General features: G+C 42.7%; 1 protein-coding gene and 1 long non-coding RNA gene across 3 annotated transcripts in view; one reads left to right on the top strand and one right to left on the bottom strand.

The window, feature by feature from the left end:
* Positions 1–20,564, top strand: part of LOC113617994 (uncharacterized) — a 115,752-nt gene that overhangs the window by 72,446 nt on the left and 22,742 nt on the right. Inside the window, exon 2 of the long non-coding RNA XR_003431842.1 lies at positions 17,627–17,709. This is a non-coding gene — a long non-coding RNA (uncharacterized LOC113617994). The remainder of the gene's footprint in view (positions 1–17,626; positions 17,710–20,564) is intronic.
* TCAF2 (TRPM8 channel associated factor 2) overlaps positions 13,780–20,564 on the bottom strand; it is a 30,905-nt gene continuing 24,120 nt past the window's right edge. For both annotated transcript variants that reach the window (XM_027101648.1, XM_027101649.1), the window contains exons 7-8: positions 19,809–20,146; positions 13,780–17,157 (exon numbers count right to left, since the gene is read on the bottom strand). In XM_027101648.1, coding sequence (XP_026957449.1) covers positions 16,903–17,157; positions 19,809–20,146 — 593 coding nt within the window. In that variant the 3' untranslated portion in view covers positions 13,780–16,902. The remainder of the gene's footprint in view (positions 17,158–19,808; positions 20,147–20,564) is intronic.

Here is a 20,564-nt window from a genome sequence, read left to right as displayed (position 1 = left end):
ACACATACTCACATAAAATTACATGGTAATGCTTAGTTGTAAGCTATCTTTTAACACTGATTTAATTCTCAACAGTGGCTCTCTCCTTCTCCATTCTCTCATATGCTCATTCCAGTGACTGGTGTCGTATCTTATTCTGCCTCACTCCAGTCTCAGAGATGGAGTCTGTGCTTGCACTTTACTTGGTCTCTAATAAATGGTAGTTACTTTTAGTATTTTTCTCCTAAGCTTAGTGGTAGATAAAGATTTTAATCTGACATAGATGAGGATCATCTTGTGGAGCTGAAAAGTGGAATCCTTCCACTTGAAAACACAGACACCACCCAGATGTAAAGATATTTTTGTTCTTTGTTGAAGACTCGACTCTTAGTAAGTCTGCCACATTGTCTTATGGAGACAGGCAGATGTGTAAAAAGAATGCATTTTTTTGTGTGGGTAGAGCTAGGATGAACTCAGACATAGGGAGAGATGTGTACTCAGAGTCAGTTCCTGGAAGGCCCTCTGAAAAGGATAGTTGGGATTATAGAACTTGAGAGCTAGAAAGGACACAATCCTGGTCCATCATTTAGGAATCTATGACCCTGGAGAAGCACTGCCTTGAAGACAAGTTAAAGTAGAATGTCTCAGCCAACACCACTATCATTCTTTCATTATTGCTCAGCTGAGATCACAGACTGAGCCATTAGGAGATATCTAATACTAATTATAATCAACTTATTAAGTTACATTAAATTTTAATTAATTGAATTGAACTAAATAACTGACAACCTGGGGTCATTTCAACACAATTGTAACATGGGGGAGCAAGTAACTAATATCTCAAAGGAACATATTCAGGGAAGGCTTCTTGGAGAAGGTGACAATGGTCTGATTTTGAAAGACGGACAGTTTTCTTGGTATATAAAGAAGGCAAAACTATTTTGGTGAGAAAGAGCAATATTTGCAAATGTACAGAAACATGGGCCGTGGCAATGTGTTCTGAAAACCGTAAACAGTTTGGATTTGCTGGCGAATGAGTAAGAAGGCAAGAATCTGGATCTCGAGGCAGGAGCAGAAGGCAGAGCCCGTTACTAAAGAGTGTGGCATTCTACTGGAGGCACCAGGGAGTTACTGAAGTTTTATCAGCTGAAATGTATGTTTTTTTTGTCAGCACCTTTAGAAGACAGGTCAGTTGGGGTCATGGATAGAAGCAGGGAGACTAGTGAAGAGGCTATTGGAATAGCTTGGATGACAGACGCCCGGGACTTGAATTTTGACCATGTGGTGGGAATGGAAGGTGAGGGGTCAGGGAGGTGGCCGCCTGGCCTGAATCCAGCCCCAGAGCTATGGAAGTCCAGGTAGAGAGCAGTGAAGGGAGTCTGCCCCCAAGGGCTTTGAATTGAACTTGTAGGTCAAGCTTCTGGGACACTGACTCTTTCATGCATGTGCTCAGACAGATTAGTTATTGCTAAGGAAAATGGAACAGTCCAAATTTATTGTGCGGCCTGAAGTAATCTCGGAATCTTTGGAATCGTGAACATCCAGACGGCGTGCGGTAGTGCCAAAGGCGCGGGGGTCTGGAGTCAGAACACCACACCTGAGTTCTAGGTCTTCCCCTTTCTCTCAGTTTTAAGGTCGATGACAGACTGCTTATGCCCTTTAACCTTCAGCTTCTGCACTTGCCAAATGAGGATTGTGATAATACGTCCTTAATGTGTTTCACGAGGCTGGCAAGGATTAGATGGGGGAAATGGAAGGGAAGGCTTTGAAAAGCTGAAAAACACTACACATGTTACTTCTTTTATAATGGAACTAGGACTTATCCACACTTGGGGTTTGAGTAAGAAGATACCATTTTGAGAAACTTGCTACCAGGTCACTTTCCCCAGCCTGTGTCCTCGTAATGCATTGTTGTAGTGAGGTGACGTTCTTGTCTTCTGAACTATAAAGATAACTCAGGAGAAACCACTCAATTTTGTATTTGGCAAAGCTGCGAGTCTACCTCAGTTTTCATGGCCAGAACTGTGTTATCGTGCTATACTTTTCACAGTGATTCTACCCACTTTCATTTATTTCCACAAAGTTCTGAGGTGGAGGGGAGGAGTAGGACACACATCATTATCCATTTTAGACATGTGAAACCTGAGCCACAGAGAGACACCACCATGCAGCCGTCTCCCATGTCCGGGGGAGGCGGAGCGCCCATGGCTGGTGGCGGTGTTGAAGGACTTGTAGTGTGGTCCCCGTTTCCCTCCATTTCTGCTCTGTACCTGAAGATATGTTTCCAGAGCCAGTCAGGGGGGTTCCCTTGTCCATGTGCATTTTGATCCTCTGCTCCCGATTTTGAGGACTCAGACGAGAGTGGGCCTGATTCCCAGGGATGTCCAGCACTGTCTCTCTCACATAGACTGACCAGAGGTTGCACAGGGCCTCACTGGTATGAGGATGGATAATCCCTCCAGAATGCTTCAAGTTGCGGCCCATCTCGTGGAAGAGACCCCAGTGCCTTTGGATCTTATGATCGTCTCATCAAGGAACACAGGCACTGACTGCACGTGGCACATGATGGGGTATCCAGACTGCACCCAACCTGAAGGAAGCAATGAGGAAGAAGAACTGAGGTGATGAACGATGTTCTTTGTAGATTATATCTCTCCCACCATCCCAGGAAGCCCAGAACATTTTAAGTAGTCCCAGATTAATCAGAAAAGCATCCGACTTTACCCTCTTGTCCAAGCTTATTTGTAATCTAGCCGGTCTCCTTCCCAGTTTCTTGGACTTCTTCATTTTCATCCCTACTTGACCCCAGGGGTATACGTACATGTAATGTGACTATTAGTGTCATCATTCCTTTTTTTTTTTTTTTTTTTCCATTTTTGCATGGGTGACTATTCCCGTGAATTGCTATGTGGGTGATGTGTTTCAGTGCCATGATGTCCTGTGTCTGCATTTGGGACTATGAGGGAAAACACTATAATTTCTCCCTTCTCTAATTTAGTCTTAATCCATTTTATGGAATCATTTTGAGAGCCTGAGGACGGCAATCAGACTTCCTCATTTTTCTCTAAATACCTACCTTTACTCCAGGGTTTATTTTTTAAAACATCTTTATTGGAGTATAATAGTTTTACAATGGTGTGTTAGTTTCTGCTTTATAACAAAGTGAATCAGTTATACATGTACATATGTTCCCATATCTCTTCCCTCTTGCATCTCCCTCCCTCCCACCCTCCCTATCCCACCCCTCCAGGTGGTCACAAAGCACCAAGCTGATCTCCCTGTGCTATGCGGCTGCTTCCCACTAGCTATCTACCGTACGTTTGGTAGTGTATATATGTCCATGCCACTCTCACTTTGTCCCAGCTTACCCTTCCCCCTCCCCGTATCCTCAAGTCCATTCTCTAGTAGGTCTGCATCTTTATTCCCGTCTTGCCCCTAGGTTCATCTGACCATTTTTTTTTCTTTTTCTTTTCTAGATTCCATATATATGCGTTAGCATACAGTATTTGTTTTTCTCTTTCTGACTTACTTCACTCTGTATGACAGTCTGTAAGGTCCATCCACCTCACTACAAATAACTCAGTTCCGTTCCTTTTTATGGCTGAGTAATATTCCATTGTATATATGTGCCACATCTTCTTTATCCATTCATCTGATGATGGACATTTAGGTTGCTTCCATGTCCTGGCTATTGTAAATAGAGCTGCAATGAACATTTTGGTACATGACTCTTTTTGAATTATGGTTTTCTCAGGGTATGTGCCCAGAAGTGGGATTGCTGAGTCATAAGGAAGTTCTATTTTTAGTTTTTTAAGGAACCTCCATACTGTTCTCCATAGTGGCTGTATCAGTTTACATTCCTACCAACAGTGCAAGAGGGTTCCCTTTTCTCCACACCCTCTCCAGCATTTATTGTTTGTAGAGTTTTTGATGATGGCCATTCTGACCGGTGTGAGATGATATCGCATTGTAGTTTTGATTTGCATTCCTCTAATGATTAATGATGTTGAGCATTCTTTCAGGTGTTAGTTGGCAATCTGTATATCTTCTTTGGAGAAATGTCTGTTTAGGTCTTCAGCCCATTTTTGGATTGGGTGTTTGTTTTTTTGATATTGAGCTGCATGAGTTGCTTGTATGTTTGCAGATTAATCCTTTGTCAGTTGCTTCATTAGCAGATATTTTCTCCCATTCTGACGGTTGTCTTTTGGTCTTGTTTATGGTTTCCTTTGCTGTGCAAAAGCTTTTAAGTTTCATTAGGTCTCATTTGTTTATTTTCGTTTTTATTTCCATTTCTCTATGAGGTGGGTCAAAAAGGATCTTGCTGTGATTTATGTCATAGAGTGTTCTGCCTATGGTTTCCTCTAAGAGTTTGACGGTGTCTGGCCTTACATTTAGGTCTTTAATCTATTTTGAGTTTAGTTTTGGGTATGGTGTTAGGGAGTGTTCTAATTTCATTCTTTTACATGTAACTGTCCAGTTTTCCCAGCACCACTTATTGAAGAGGCTGTCTTTTCTCCACTGTATATTCTTGCCTCCTTTATCAAAGATAAGGTGACCATATGTGTGTGGGTTTATCTCTGGGCTTTCTATCCTGTTCCATTGATCTATAGTTCTGTTTTTGTGCCAGTACCATAATGTCTTGATTACTGTAGCTTTGTAGTATAGTCTGAAGTACAGGAGCCTGATTCCTCTACCTTTGTTTTTCTTTCTCAAGATTGCTTTGGCTATTTGGGGTCTTTTGTGTTTCCATACAAATTGTGAAAATTTTTGTTCTAGTTCTGTGAAAAATGCCATTGGTAGTTTGATGGGGATTGCATTGAATCTGTAGATTGCTTTGGGTAGTAGAGTCATTTTCACAATGTTGATTCTTCCAATCCAAGAACATGGTATATCTCTCCATCTATTTGTATCATCTTTAATTTCTTTCATCAGTGTCTTATAATTTTCTGCACATAGGTCTTTTGTCTCCTTACCTAGGTTATTCCTAGATATCTTATTCTTTTTGTTGCAGTGGTAAATGGGAGTGTTTTCTTAATTTAACTTTCAGATTTTTCATCATTAGTGTACAGTAATGCTAGAGACTTCTGTGCATTAATTTTGTATCCTGCTACTTTACCAGATTCATTGATTAGCTCTAGTAGTTTACTGGTAGCGTCTTTAGGATTCCCTATGTATAGTATCATGTCATCTGCAAACAGTGACAGCTTTACTTCTTCTTTTCCAATTTGGATTCCTTTAATTTCTTTTTCTTCTCAGATTGCTGTGGTTAAAACTTCCAAAACTACGTTGAATAATAGTGGTGAGAGTGGGAAACCTTGTCTTGTTCCTGATCTTAGTGGAAATGGTTTCAGTTTTTCACCATTGAGGACAATGTTGGCTGTGGGTTTGTCATATATGGCCTTTATTATGTTGAGGAAAGTTCCCTCTATGCCTACTTTCTGGAGGGTTTTTATCATAAATGGGTGTTGAATTTTGTCAAAAGCTTTCTCTGCATCTATTGAGATGATCATATGGTTTTTCTCCTTCAGTTTCTTAATAAGGTGTATCACATTGATTGATTTCGTATATTGAAGGATCCTTGTATTCCTGGGATAAACCCCACTTGATCATGGTGTATGATCCATTTAATGTGCTGTTGGATTCTGTTTGCTAGTATTTTGTTGAGGATTTTTGCATCTATGTTCATCAGTGATATTGGCCTATAGTTTTCTTTTTTTGTGACATCTTTGTCTGGTTTTGGTATCAGGGTGATGGTGGCCTTGTAGAATGAGTTTACGAGTGTTCCTTCCTCTGCTATATTTTGGAAGAGTTTGAGAAGGATAGGTGTTAGCTCTTCTCTAAATGTTTGATAGAATTCACCTGTGAAGCCATCTGGTCCTGGGCTTTTGTTTGTTGGGAGATTTTTAATCAGTTTCAATTTCAGTGCTTGTGATTTGTGTGTTCATATTTTCTGTTTCTTCCTGGTTCAGTCTCGGAAGGCTGTAGTTTTCTGAATGTGTCCATTTCTTCCAGGTTGTCCATTTTATTGGCATATAGTTGCTTGTAGTAATCTCTCATGATCCTTTGTATTTCTGCAGTGTCAGTTGTTACTTCTCCTTTTTTGTTTCTAATTCTGTTGATTTGAGTCTTCTCCCCTTTTTTCTTGATGACTCTGGCTAATGGTTTATCAATTTTGTTTATCTTCTCAAAGAACCAGCTTTTAGTTTTATTGATCTTTGCTATCGTTTCCTTCATTTCTTTTTCATTTATTTCTTATCTGATCTTTATGATTTCTTTCCTTCTGCTAACTTTGGAGTTTTTTTGTTCTTCTCTCTCTAATTGCTTTGGGTGTAAGGTTAGGTTGTTTATTTGAGATGTTTCTTTTTTTTAAATTAATTTTTCTTTCTTTTTTTTTTTTTTTGTGGTACATGGGTGTGGTACATGGGCCTCTCACTGTTGTGGCCTCTCCCGTTGCAGAGCACAGGCTCCAGACGTGCAGACTCAGTGGCTATGGCTCTCGGGCCCAGCCGCTCTGCGGCATGTGGGATCTTCCCTGACGGGGGCATGAACCCACATCCCCTGCATCGGCAGGCGGACTCTTAACCACTGCGCCACCAGGGAAGCCCTGTTTCTTGTTTCTTAAGGTAGGATTGTATTGCTATAAACTTCCCTCTTAAAACTGCTTGCTGCATCCCATAGGTTTTGGGTCATCGTGTTTTCATTGTCATTTGTTTTTAGGTATTTTTTGATTTCCTCTTTGATTTCTTCAGTGGTCTCTTAGTTATTAAGTAGTGTATTGTTTAACCTCCATATGCTTGTATTTTTTACAGAATTTTTTCTGTAATTGATATCTAGTCTCATAGCGTTGTGGTCAGAAAAGATACTTGATACGATTTCAATTTTATTAAATTTACCAAGGCTTGATTTTTGACCCAAGATATGATTTTAAAGTCCATTTTGTCTGATACGAGAATTGCTACTCCAGCTTTCATTTGCATGGAATATCTTTTTCAATCCCCTCACTTTCAGTCTGTATGTGTCCCTAGGTCTGAAGTGGGTCTCTTGTAGACAGCATATATATGGGTCTTGTTTTTGTATCCATTCAGCCAGTCTAGGTCTTTTGGTTGGAGCATTTAATCCATTTACATTTAAGGTAATTATCGATATGTATGTTGCTATTTCCACTTTCTTAATTGTTTTGGGTTTGGTATTGTAGGTCTTTTCCTTGTGTTTCCTGCCTAGAGAAGTTCCTTTAGCATTTGTTGTAAAGCTGGTTTGGTCATGCTGAATTCTCTTAGCTTTTGCTTGTCTGTAAAGGTTTTAATTTCTCCATCAAATCTGAATGAGATCCTTGCTGGGTAGAGTAATCTTGGCTGTAGGTTTTTCTCCTTCATCACTTTAAATATGTCCTGCCACTCCGTCCTGGCTTGCAGAGTTTCTGCTGAAAGATCAGCTGTTAACCTTATGGAGATTCATTTGTATGTTATTTGTTGCTTTTCCCTTGCTGCTTTTAATATTTGTTATTTGTATTTAATTTTTGATAGTTTGATTAATATGTGTCTTGATGTGTTTCTCCTTGGATTTATCCTGTATGGGACTCTCTTGCTTCCTGCACTTGATTAACTATTTCCTTTCCCATATTAGGGAAGTTTTCAAGTATAATCTCTTCAAATATTTTCTCAGTCCCTATCTTTTTCTCTTCTTCTTCTGGAACCCCTATAATTCGAATGTTGGTTCATTTAATGTTGTCCTAGATGTCTCTGAGACTGTCCTCAGTTCTTTTCATTCTTTTTTCTTTATTCTGCTCTGCTGTAGTTATTTCCACTATTTTATCTTCCAGGTCACTTCTCCGTTCTTCTGCCTCAGTTATTCTGCTGTTGATCCCTTGTAGAGAATTTTTAGTTTCATTTATTGTGTTGTTCATCATTGTTTGTTTGCTCATCAATTCTTCTAGGTCCTTGTTAAACGTTTCTTGCATTTTGGCTATTCTATTTCCAAGATTTTGGATCCTCTTTACTGTCATTATTCCTATTCTTTTTCAGGTAGACTGCCTATTTCCTCTTCATTTGTTAGGTCTGGTGGGTTTTATCTTGCTCCTTCACCTGCTGTGTGTTTTTCTGTCTTCTCATTTTGCTTAACTTAGTGTGTTTGGAGTCTCCTTTTCGCAGGCTACAGGTTTGTCGTTCCTGTTGTTTTTGGTGTCTATCCGCAGTGGCTAAGATTGGTTCAGTGGGTTGTGTAGGCTTCCTGGTGGAGGGGACTAGTGCCCGTGTTCTGGTGGATGAGGCTGGATCTTGTCTTTCTGGTGGGCAGGTCCATGTCCAGTGGTGTGTTTTGGGGTATCTGTGGCATTATTATGATTTTAGGCAGCCTCCCTGCTAATGGATGGGGTTGTGTTCCTGTCTTGCTAGTTGTTTGGCATGGGGTGTCCAGCACTGTAACTTGCTGGTCGTTGAGTGAAGCTGGGTCTTGGCGTTGACATGGAGATCTCTGGGAGATTTTCGCTGTTGATATTACGTGGAGCTGGGAGGTCTCTTGTGCACCAGTGTCCTGAAGTTGGCTCTCTTCTCTCAGAGGCACAGTCCTGATGCCTGGCTGGAGCACCAAGAGCCTTTCATCCACACGGGTCAGAATAAAAGGCAGAAAAGAAGAAAGAAAGAGAGAAAGAAAGGAAGAAAGGAAGGAAGGAAGGAGATAAAATAAAATAAAGTAAAATATATAAAATAAAGTTATTAAAAAATAATTAAGAAAAAAATTAAAAACAAACAAACAAACAAAATGGACAGACAGAACCCTAGGACAAATGGTAAAAGCAAAGCTGTACAGACAAGATCTCACACAGAAGCATACACATACACACTCACAAAAAGAGAAAAAGGGAAAAAAAAATACATGTTTTCTCCCAAAGTCCACTTCCTCAATTTGGGATGATTCGTTGTCTATTCAGGTAGTCCACAGATGCAGGTACATCAGGTTGTTTGTGGAGATTTAATCCACTACTCCTGAGGCTGCTGGGAGAGATTTCCCTTTCTCTTCTTTGTTCGCACAGCTCTCGGGGTTCAGCTTTGGATTTGGCCCCGCCTCTGCGTGTAGGTCGCCTGAGGGCATCTGTTCTTCGCCCAGACAGGACGGGGTTAAAGGAGCAGCTGATTCGGGGGCTCTGGCTCACTCAGGCCGGGGGGAGGGAGGGGTACGGATGTGGGGCGAGCCTGCGGCGGCAGAGGCCGGCGTGACGTGGCACCAGCCTGAGGCACGCCGTGCATTCTCCCGGGGAAGTTGTCCCTGGATCCCAGGACCCTGGCAGTGGCGGGCTGCACAGGCTCCCCGGAAGGGGGGTGTGGAGAGTGACCTGTGCTCGCACACAGGCTTCTTGGTGGTGGCAGCAGCAGCCTTAGCGTCTCATGCCCGTCTCTGGGGTCCGCGCTGTTAGCCGCGGCTCGCGCCCGTCTCTGGAGCTCCTTTAAGCAGCGCTCTTAATCCTCTCTCCTTGCTCACCAGGAAACAAAGAGGGAAGACAAAGTCTCTTGCCTCCCTGGCAGGTCCAGACCTTTCCTCGGACTCCCTCCCGGCTAGCCGTGGCGCACTAATGCTCTGCAGGCTGTGTTCACGCCGCCAACCCCAGTCCTCTCCCTGCGCTCCGACCGAAGCCCGAGCCTCAGCTCCCAGCCCCGCCCGCCCCGGCGTGTGAGCAGACAAGCCTCTCGGGCTGGTGAGTGCCGGTTGGCACCGATCCTCTGTGCGGGAATCTCTCAGCTTTGCCCTCCGCACCTCTGTGGCTGTTCTCTCCTCCACGGTCCCGAAGCACCCCCTCCGCCACCCACAGTCTCCGCCTGCGAAGGGGCTTCCTAGTGTGTGGAAACCTTTCCTCCTTCACGGCTCCCTCCCACTGGTGCAGGTCCTGTCCTTTTTCTTTTGTCTCTGTTTTTTCTGTTTTCTTTTGCCCTACCCAGGTACGTGGGGAGCTTCTTGCCCTTTGGGAGGTCTGAGGTCTTCTGCCAGCGTTCAGTAGGTGTTCTGTAGGAGCTGTTCCACATGTAGATGTATTTCTGATGTATCTGTGGGGAGGAAGGTGATCTCCACGTCTTACTCTTCCGCCATCTTGAAGCTCCTCCTGTATTTTTAAGAAGTTACTTAGAATCAAGTCCCAGCAGAGTTTATTGTTGTAGTTGTTCGCTTATTTGTTTCGGTGAAACGCAATGAGCTGATTCTAAAATTTAAATGAAAGCAACAAAGAACCAAGAATAGTTGAATGTTCCTGAAGGAAAAAAAAGGTAGAACAAGTATCAAGATTTTTTGTAAAAATATTGCAAAAGCATAGCATTGTCATAGAGATAGAAAAATTAATCAACAGAAAGGAAGAGAGAGCATCCAGGAAGGCCCACCCATATACAGACACTTGACCCTGTAGATGGGGGGGGGGGAGCTTTTTAATGAACAGTGCTATGATAACTGGGAATCCATGTTTTTAAAAACTGAAATTGTGTTTCTACTTCACACTACACACAAAACTCATTCAAAGATCTAAAATTGAAAGAAAATTTATAAAACGTTAGAAGGATACTGTAGAAAAAATATCTACATGAAGTATGGGTAAACAAAAAAATTAATTAAGATACAGACAGCACTAACCATAAGGAAAAGATTACTAACTTTGACTACATAAACTTAAGAAACAATGTTTATCAAAAGATACCCTAAGAAGAAGGGCAACCCAGAGTGGGAGAAGTTATCAGCTACACAAAGAACTGACCACAGTTATATACACAAAATATCATGACACAGAAAATCCAACAGAAAAATGCATGAGAGACTTAAATGGGCACTTCAAAAACAAAACCAAAAAATAAAAAGCTAAATGTCTAATTAATATATGGAAACTGTTCGACCTCATTAGTGACCTCTGTGCTGGATCTCTGAACATGTGAGATTTTGCATGAGCCGTTTAAAAGCAGTCTCTGTTTTCTACAGCTCTCTGGCTCTCCTGTACACAGGCCCCACAGGCCTAAAAGCCAGCTGTTTTGGGGCTTATCTTCCCAGTGCAGGACCCCTGGGCTGGGAAGCTCCATGTGGCGCTTGAACCCCTGGCTCTTTTGCGAGAGCCTCTGCAGTTGTGATTATTCTTTCATTCAAGGGTCTTCTCCCCGGGGTGTGGGTGTTGACTGCACTGCATTTCCACTCCGCCTACCCATCCTGTGGTTCCTCTTTACAGCTTTAGTTGTGGAAAATCTTTTCTGCCATACTTAAGGTCATTCTCATTGATAGTTGCTCTGTAAATAGTGTAATATTGGTGCGCTCATGGGAGGAGGTGAGCTCAGGGTCTTCCTACTCTGCCATCTTGGCCACACCTCCTACAATTATTATTTGAATTGTGCATATGTTTTACACAATTTTTTTGTGAGCATGATGCATTTCATAATAATAAGAATATTGTTGGGTTGCTTATTGTGACTCTAAAAACTCCAAATTTAGTTATTAGAGCACATTATAACTTGTGTAGAAATCATGACAATGTTCATAAAAATACTTTTCCCCCCATTGTTAAAGTCTGTATTATAACAACAGGATCATGGCAAGTAAAGATGAAAGTCCTACTTGCTTCTCAGTTGTATCTTATTGCTTCTTCATTCAAATTGTCTGTCCCTAGCACAGATTCAAAGAATTTCCATGTTTCCTCTAAATTTGATCTTTAAATGTCTTAAGACTATATCCCAACTCCCAACCCCTACTCCAAGGTCTCATTATCTCTGGAGGGGTTCCCAAGAGGTTTGAGTATTTTTGCTAGGAAATCATAATAGCCTAGTCAAATTAATTTAAATCACTATTGCCTTAAACTGAGAACTGTGTACATCAAGGAGTCTTGCTTCAAGTAAAGACAAAGAAAAATAGAGTAGAATCTCCCTCAGTACTATCTGTTCTTCTTTGTCCTTTTCCACTTGAGTGTAGGATTTTGGTAACAATTAAAGGAATACATTGACTCAGATCCTTCTAAGGGCAACCAGCTGTTCACATTCATACAACAATTTCTTGCCACTAGAGGAATAGCTAGAGCTCCCTAGAACATGAGTTCTGATTAAGATATCCACTGCATAATTCTGCTTAGAATCTTTTCATGTATATATACACACACACATTTTTATGTATATTTGGTTGGTATCAATATATGAGACTAAAATTGTACTTAATCTGTATATTTGACCAGCGCTTTTCAGATTTACTTGTTCTATATTAGTTTGGATCCAGTATACTAATTGTCCCGCACACTAGCGCTTGATCCCAGGTTCCAGATCATCGGAGGTGGTGCAGGAATTTTCTTTGTACCTAAACACTTGATTCTGCAGCCTTTCAGGATCTTTGGGCAGGACCTAGATGTTGCTTTCAGTGCTGTCTTAAGCAGGGCCACAAAGTTCTTGACAAAAAGTTTGAGAACAGAGAATCAAAACTAAAGACCCATGAGGTCAGAACTCTGCTCTTAAGAGTAGTGTTAGAACTCCCTGGTCATGGATCCTATTTTGATGAGGTGATGAATGACCAAGATATGGATGAAACTCCTCATGAATTTATTTCCAAATGTACTTGGACATTTTTTTGGCAGAGGTCTTATTAGCCTTAATTGTCCTGTGGCTGGAGATATTTTCGTTACTCAATTTTTAAAAATATATATTTATTTATTTTATTTATTTATTTTTGGCTGCGTTGGGTCTTTGTTGCTGCGCGCGGGCTTTCTCTAGTTGCAGTGAGCAGGGGCTACTCTTCGTTGCAGTGCGTGGGCTTCTCATTGCGGTGGCTTCTCTTGTTGTGGAGCACGGGCTCTAGGCGCGTGGGCTCAGTAGTTGTGGCTCGCGGGCTGTAGAGCACAGGCTCAGTAGTTGTGGTGCACAGGCTTAGTTGCTCCACGGCATGTGGGATCTTCCCGGACCAGGGTTCGAACCCGTGTCCCCTGCATTGGCAGGTGGATTCTTAACCACTGCGCCACCAGGGAAGCCCCATTACTCAATTTTTAATAAGTAGTTTGTAGCACTTGACGTCCTTCTGTGAGTAGCTTTTTTCCCCCCAAAATTGGCCCTTAGAGGCACCAAGCGGCCAAGTTTCCTTTTCTCTGTGGCATGAGACAAATGGAAAGGCAGCCTGTACTGTGACCTGAAAAACTTGTAAACATCTTACTACTTCTTTTCCCCAGCGGGAGGTCACTAATTTACACATGTCCCAAAGCATTAGGCTGGAGAAGCCTAACCAAATCTTGAATGGGCTACCACTAGTTATAAGGCTACTAATCTTTGTACCTCTTTCTTACAAGAGCTAGTGTAAATGAGAGAAAGGTAATGTTTATTTTGGGAGAATATTTCTCTGTGGTCTGGATGGCCCCAAAGGTATATTTTGGGAAGCCTCTTGGGCTTGTTCTAATAATCATTTATTTTATGAAAGTCATAAATTTAGTAAAAAGTGTTAACTAAAACTTCATATGTGTAATTGATAACGGCAGTAACTCTTTTGTATGCCAAGAATCTAAATCCATTTTAACAACGTTATGAGCTAAAGAGTAGATGAATTTGTTTCCATTCCAGTTGAAGCAAATTGATTTGGGTGGTTTTTTTTATGGATGTTAAAAGTGAAGAGCATATTGACCAATCTGTTTCTTCATGGGAAGAGTCACATGAATATGTCTTTTAAACTAAAACTAAGACAGAAACAGAGTTTGCCTCCATGGGAATAATTACACTGTTACAATTGATGGTCAGGAGCTGTAAGGTTTTCTAGGTGGCCATAAGGGGGAGACAAAGAGCAACATAGGCGACCAGGGAATGTACAATGCCAGAGATTTAGTCAAGATAGAAGATCACTTTAATTCCCTTTAGAAGTGCTTGTTATTTTATTTCAACAGTATTTGCCACAAGTATGAGGTGTTGTGGTTCCATTTAGTGTGACCAACCACTAATGCTTTAATTTTTTGAAATTAATTGTCCATTCTTCTAATAAGTCGCTGGCTATCTCGTGCACAGGGGAGATAAGATAGAGGTATAGTCCTTTTTAATTTCCTTTAAAACTTTAAAGTAGCCATTATTACTTCCCTGAAGTATCCTATGGTGATTTCTTTCCTTAGAAAATTATCCAATTTGCTAGAAATTTCGGTATTTCAGATATTCGATCTAGTAACCTATAAGAATGCATGGGCTCCTTTGTCTAATAACAGTCTTAGACATGAGGATGGAAGTTTGGGTATCCTTAAGAATGAGCAAAGGACACTTGGATACAAGCCCTGAGGTTAAGACAAGCTTCCTCCAGGACTCCACGAAGTTGTTATTTGAAGCATAGGATCTTTAAAACCTTTCAGACTTGGTAGGGCAGGGTCTTGGTATTGAGGGATGTGTGCCTTGGATGCATGACCCTAATGGTTAAATAATTCCTGTTTGAGTAACTAGAAGTAGTCTGTTTGGTTTTTAGTAGTTTTATGTGGTCATTTGTGACGCAGTAGCCATACACATAGTTCCATGCAAGTAGAGCTACAGGTTGTGGCAGACCCAGTAATATAGTGTACGGTAGTATATAGTGTGCTGGCTAAAGTGTGGGTCCTGAGTCCAACTTCCAGGGACAGAAATGTGGTTTCACCACTTGCTACCTCTGTATCTCTGCTTCTTTCTCTGAAAAATGGAGACAGTCGTAGTACTTATTCCATAGGACTGTTGTGAGGATAAACAAATAAAAAGCACTTATAACAGTTCCCTGGCAAATGGCATTCACCGGACCTGCACAGACATCCTTCGGAGCAAGTTTGCTCTGGAATACAGAATACTCTGAGAGTGTCACAGGTACACGCAATTAATTCTGAACTTAGAAACAAGCGGCAGAGCCACAGTCTCTCTGTAAGAGGGAGAAGGGCTCCAACTTCCACTACAGAGAATGTGGGGAAAAGTCAGGTTTTGTCTTTGTCTCTATGGCAACCTCTTAAACCCAGCATTATCCATTCATTTACTCATCCCTAGCATCACAGGTAAGAACACCAGTTCTGGAGTTGAGTTGCCTGCGTTCAAATCCTTTCTCTACCTATAGGGAAGCTAATCACATGCTGAGACAACCAGAAAATCAGGTACCAATATTTTCTTAGAGGTTAAATTTTGTATTTAATAAAAATTCAATAGTGAACATGGCATAAGTCAGAACTTTGTTGAACTTCCATTTTCTCGGTGAATTTGTTTCTAAATTGAAAATCATCCTTGGAGACAAGCTCTACAGTTTTTTCATTGCTGTGGGCTTCAGTCAAGCCCCGACTCTTTCTCTTATTAGCTTTGTGACTTCAGAAGCTATTTAATATTCTTAAGTGTTCACTTTCTCATCTATGAAATGGGATAATAATATCCGTAAGATAACTCATAGGAAATACCTCACACGATGTCTGGGACATAAAGACTGTTCATTATGTGTTAGGTGTCTTTACTTTTCTTTCAATTAACAAATATTTACTGAGTACTTTTCATGTGAAAAGCACCTGACGAAGGACACTAGTGAAATAAAAGGAAATTATCCTAGAATTGGGAGAAGGATGTGCTGATGGGTTTCAGAAAAAGACATTCCCTAGGTTAGTTCTCCACCTGAGGAGTCTCTCTGTTCTCAACAAAGCTAATGGAATGATATTGAAAACAACAAAAATATGGTTTAAAAGCAAGCTAGAGGAAAATGGGTAGATGTACACCCATTAATCCTGAGGATGCATCTCTAATTGGAATGCCACCCAGCCAAAGAGCCGGGATGGGTTGGAATGAGATTATGAGAAAGCTTGGGGATGCTGGTTTGTGGGGTAATAAGTGAGTGTGGGTTAATTCGGTCTGCTGCACTCAGGAATCCTGTTCCATTGGAGCCTGTCCTGGCCATGGCCCTCTCAGCACAGTAGCTGTCGATAACTGACAGTGCCTTGATTCCAAGGTGACCAGAGGAGTCAGACACCTGTTTTGTACTAAGAACCAATGGGCTTATGGAGTTGGTAGGGCTGCTGGAATGATTTTTTCCTTTGGTCGAAGCAAATGTACTCGAAGATGAAACTAACCAAGAAGACCAAACCCCAATAGCTTTGTAACCTCCAGTTTGAGTTCATACCACATTCTTGGGCTTAGGTTATACCCAAGAATCTTTCCAGAGGCAGAAGAAAGGACACATAGGATGGGCTAGGATCGTGAGGACTATCACTGATACCATGTCTGGGAACAGCACTGGTGTTCCCTGAATACTCTCACACAAGACTGAATGCTGACCTCACGGAGGTTGACTCTGAAGGGAGATTCAGTTTTCAGGTTGTCACATGAAAGTGGGCAGACAGGCTACTGTGGGGCCTGGTGAAAGCTGAAGAGCTCCCTTATATGCGTCTGCAGGTTGTGTTCAAAGACGTTCACCATCATCAAACAATAGATTTTTATCCCATGTCATGGATAAGAATCCAGATGCAGACGGAGTTCAGTGATTTTCCGTAGAACCAAAGCTGGTTCAGGGCTCTCTCCATCATACCAGCCTGTCTCGCTTGCTGTTAGAAAGCTTCTCAAAGCAGAAGTTAAGAGCTTTGTTCAGGGCTGGCTGGGGTGAGGGAGTGATACCAGATTATAATGGAATCCATGGTCTTTAGAACTACCGGTCATAAATAGAAGCAAAGAGCCTGCAGAAACTCAAGATGCCAAGACGAAACATTCTCTTCTGGAGGATGAGGATGGTGAAGCAAGGCTCTTGATGAGAGCAAGAGCACCAGCAGAGAAACAATAAAAGAAGCACAGCAGCCTGAGAAGGTTGGTCCCATTGTGTCTTAGGACCTTAAAGGCCTTCCTGAGGAAGGAAGTAGGAAGTAGGAGGTAGGAAGGAAGTAGGAAGTAGGATTCAGGCTCAGGGTACACTAGGCAAGAAAGAGGGTGGCAGAGTTGGTGAGTGATCACCCCCCGTCCCACACACACACCCCTTCGTGCACATCTTTTAGTCCTCAGTCTGGATGTACATCTGCATGGGGTTTTCCTGCCACTCAGGCAGACAGGCCAGGCTCGCAGCCACTTCCTTCTGGACAGGCCAGCCCCAGGCCTCAAAGAAAGGAGCCAGGTTCTTCTGTACCCTTTCAGAGAACTTCTTCACCCACAGATTCATCTTGCCAGTGTTGTCTTTGGGGATGCCAGAGAGGGTCTGGTACTCAGCAAAGAGCTGGGTGAATGGCTCCCATCCAAAGGCCTCCTGGAGCTGGAAGAGAAGGAAGGGGCAGGATGAGGTACAAGTTTGTGAAAATACCTGCAACATGCGTGTTCATGAGTGCATCTCATTTCTGGTGATTTCTTCCCCTTAATCATTCACTAGCTTCATTTCTCTGCTTGCCCTTATCTCCCCATCTCAACCCTGCACATAAACACAATCTTATTGGCTCATTCCACTTCTTGGCCACAAACTCTGTACCCCCTGAATGTAGTAGGGGACTACATGAAGACCCTAATGGGTGAAAAGAGGTAAATACTCAATAAATGACAGTTATCATTATTATCCCTATTTTAAAAAATTATATCCCCAGTTCCTAAGTGTTTCCCAGGCATCAGACAGGTTTGAGCCTGACTGAGATGGGGATTTTGGGAGCCAAAATCTGGGCACTTCCGACACCTTCCAGACATAATAAAACCTTCCAGACAGAATAAAACCCTTGTTTTTTTCTCTTTTTCAGCCGTCTCAGAGCTGTGACTATTTTCAAGGCTACTGTTTTTCTCTGTGGAACACTGCCTTTGGGACAAAACAAGGAAGAAGCAGGTATGTCACAAGGAGCTCAAAATGAGAGTGACTCATACTTTACAGGGAACAGCCCACGTGAAAGCCATGGGCAGGAGACTCTTTTCAAGATTATAGAGATTTAGAATTAGCCGGGATCTTGAGGTTTCCGAGACCACGCCCTTTTGTGGAGGAGAATCCTCTGACTCTGAGGGGTAAAAGCCTGATGGCATTTGGATCAGCCTCCCTCTGCTCTCACTGTTGTGCTCTCACTGCTCATCTGCTCTCACTGCTTGGCCTTTGACAATCGTCCTGCTCATCTCTCTTAATTAGTACTCAACAAATTAAACATTTATCACACACATAACATTAAAAAATGTCTACAATGTGCCGGGTATTTCACTAGGCAAAATGATTAAGGCTCTTGTTTATCTGGAGGTCACTGGTCAATGGGAGAGACAGACGTGTAAGTAAACAAATTACAAAAAAAGTTGGCTTGTCAAGGAGATGATGTCGGGAGAAGAGGACAAGAGAGCTGAATTTTGACAGGTGACTTGACAGGTAACAGACAAGGTGTTCAAGCACGTTGCAGCTGCAGGAAGGAAACGTGAGGAGGTATAGGAACGAAAACAGCAAGATGTGTTCATAGCGGGAAGCAGCTCGGTAAACTGCAGGATAATTATGGAGACGGGAAATTGGGAGATGGAGATGGAGGTGTTGGCCAAAGCCTGATGATAAAGGGCCTTCTGCACCCAGCTAAGCAGCTTCCATTGTATTCTGTGTGTGAAGGAGAACACTTGACGAGCTTAAACATGGAATATTCAGATTATTTTGGAAGTGGTGTGGAAGATGGATTATAGGTGGTTGAAGCAAGATGCTGGAAAAACTGAGGAGGCTTTTAAAACAGAAGAGGGTCCTGAGGATCTATGCTAAGGCAACAGCAGGAGGAATGATGGCGAGCAGACCTCCCACAGGCGAAGAAAACAGAAGGTATCTCTCTGTCCTGGGACCAAGTCTCAGGCTTCAAGGTGAGGGGTCTCCCCAAAGCTTTTGCAAAATGATATTCATGGTGAGTGGGTCAGTAGGTAGGGTGGAATTAGGGCTTTGCCTTACACTTCAGTGGCAACTACCATGTAAGGTCCCTTTCCCTGTAGACCCTCAGACTGGCTCTAGGAGAATCCTGAGCTGATGCTACACAGTTATCTCATTGACTGGGGCTGTCTCACACTCACTCTTCAGAAAATGAGTGAAAAAAGAAAAAAAAATCAAAGGGAGGGTTCAGAAGTGCAAAAGCCTGGGCTTGTCATTAGCTCCTGATTTTAGGTTCTGGGTCCATCATTTAAATGTGTGACATTGGACAGGATGCTTAAACTCTCTAACTCAGCATGTGCCTATAAGAAGTGGGCAATACCCACTATCTAAAGAGTCATGGTAGACAGTATAGGAGATCTGATATGGGGAGTGGCTTTGACAACTTGAAAATATAAAAATTCAAAGCAGGATGGGGGAGGGGAAAGGGATTTATGCTTATTTTATAGGAAATCGACTCACTTTGGGACTTCGGTGTTCTTCTATTGGGTTGGTTATTTACTTATTCATTCTAAAGACATTTTGGGTTCAAATGGGTGATGGAAATATGAGAATCTCGTTGACAGATTTACCTCCTAAGAGGCCTTCTTGTAATGGAGTTGCCCCTAACACATCACTGTAATTATGAAGGGATGCAACACTCAGTTGACGCATAAAACTAAGGTGAGGGAAAACAAAGCAAAGCAAAACGATCGCCATTTCCAAGGCACCTACTCGGGGACAAAGGACGGACGAGTGAGTGGGAGCGCTGTGACTCAGAGCTTCTGCTCTTGACCGATATACCCAGAGACTACATTCTCTGCTTCTTTTCTTTTCACAGTATTTTTCATTTCCTCTTACATATCATCACAAAACCACAGTACGTGAGTGGGACAGGCATCATTATCTCCATCTTAGAGATGTATGACCTGAGAAGCACCGCCATGCAGCCAGGGGAGGTGGTGGGCCCAGGCTGATGGGGGTGGTGAAGGAGTTGGAGAGCTCCTGGGATCCAGGATGCTACACGACTGAGGGTCTAGTGGCCCGCATCTCCCTGAATTTCTGTTCAGTACCTTTAGATATGTTTCCAGAGCTGTCCACACATTCCAGTCGTTCAGGGGCGCTCCCTTTCCCAGGTGTGTTTTGATCCTTTTCTCTCGTTCTGGAGGGCTCAGAGCTGGGTGGGCCTGAGCCCTGGGGATGTGCAGGACCGTCTCATGCACATAGACTGACCAGAGGTTACAGGTGGCCTCGGTGGTGTGTGGGGGGAACTCCCACCCGTGCCGCTGCTGGTTGTGGCCCAGCTCGTGGATGGCTCCCCACAGACCTCTGCTTCTCATGCCCATCTCACTGATGAGCTCCTGCACCGACTGCAGGTGGCACATGATAGGGTATCCTGAGTGCATCCAGCCTGGGAACGCAAAAGGAAGAGTGAGGCATGGTGGGCGTGGTCCACCCAAACCCATCTCCCTTCATTCCTCTCCATGGTGTATTTTTTTCTCGCCATCCTGGCTGCCACCATAATTCCAGAATCTCCATGCTGATTGGAAAGCAGATGCTTTCTTTGACTTGGTCTGAAAAGTCCCGATCCTTCTTCCTGGCCTCCACACTGGAGTTATGCCTCGCCTTCTCTCTGGCCCCCCAAATGTTAACACTTTATATAGTCATTCTCACTATAATTCAGTGCTTCCTTTTGTGTGAGTTTTCTTTGCATGTGAGTCTGCAACATTAGGTCCTGTGTCTGAATTTGAGATCCCTGAGGCTAGGGCAGTGCCGTTCCTTCTCCTGTGTACGCTACTGTTGGCCAGAGTTATACTTTTTAACAGTGA

The sequence above is a fragment of the Aethalodelphis obliquidens genome, unplaced genomic scaffold (assembly GCF_003676395.1).
Source record: "Aethalodelphis obliquidens isolate GAN/ISIS:26980383/991018 unplaced genomic scaffold, ASM367639v1 scaffold5, whole genome shotgun sequence".
NCBI lineage: Eukaryota > Metazoa > Chordata > Mammalia > Artiodactyla > Delphinidae > Aethalodelphis > Aethalodelphis obliquidens.
The sequence above is the reverse complement of the archived record's forward strand: the minus strand, read 5'-3'. Positions and strand labels throughout refer to the sequence as shown.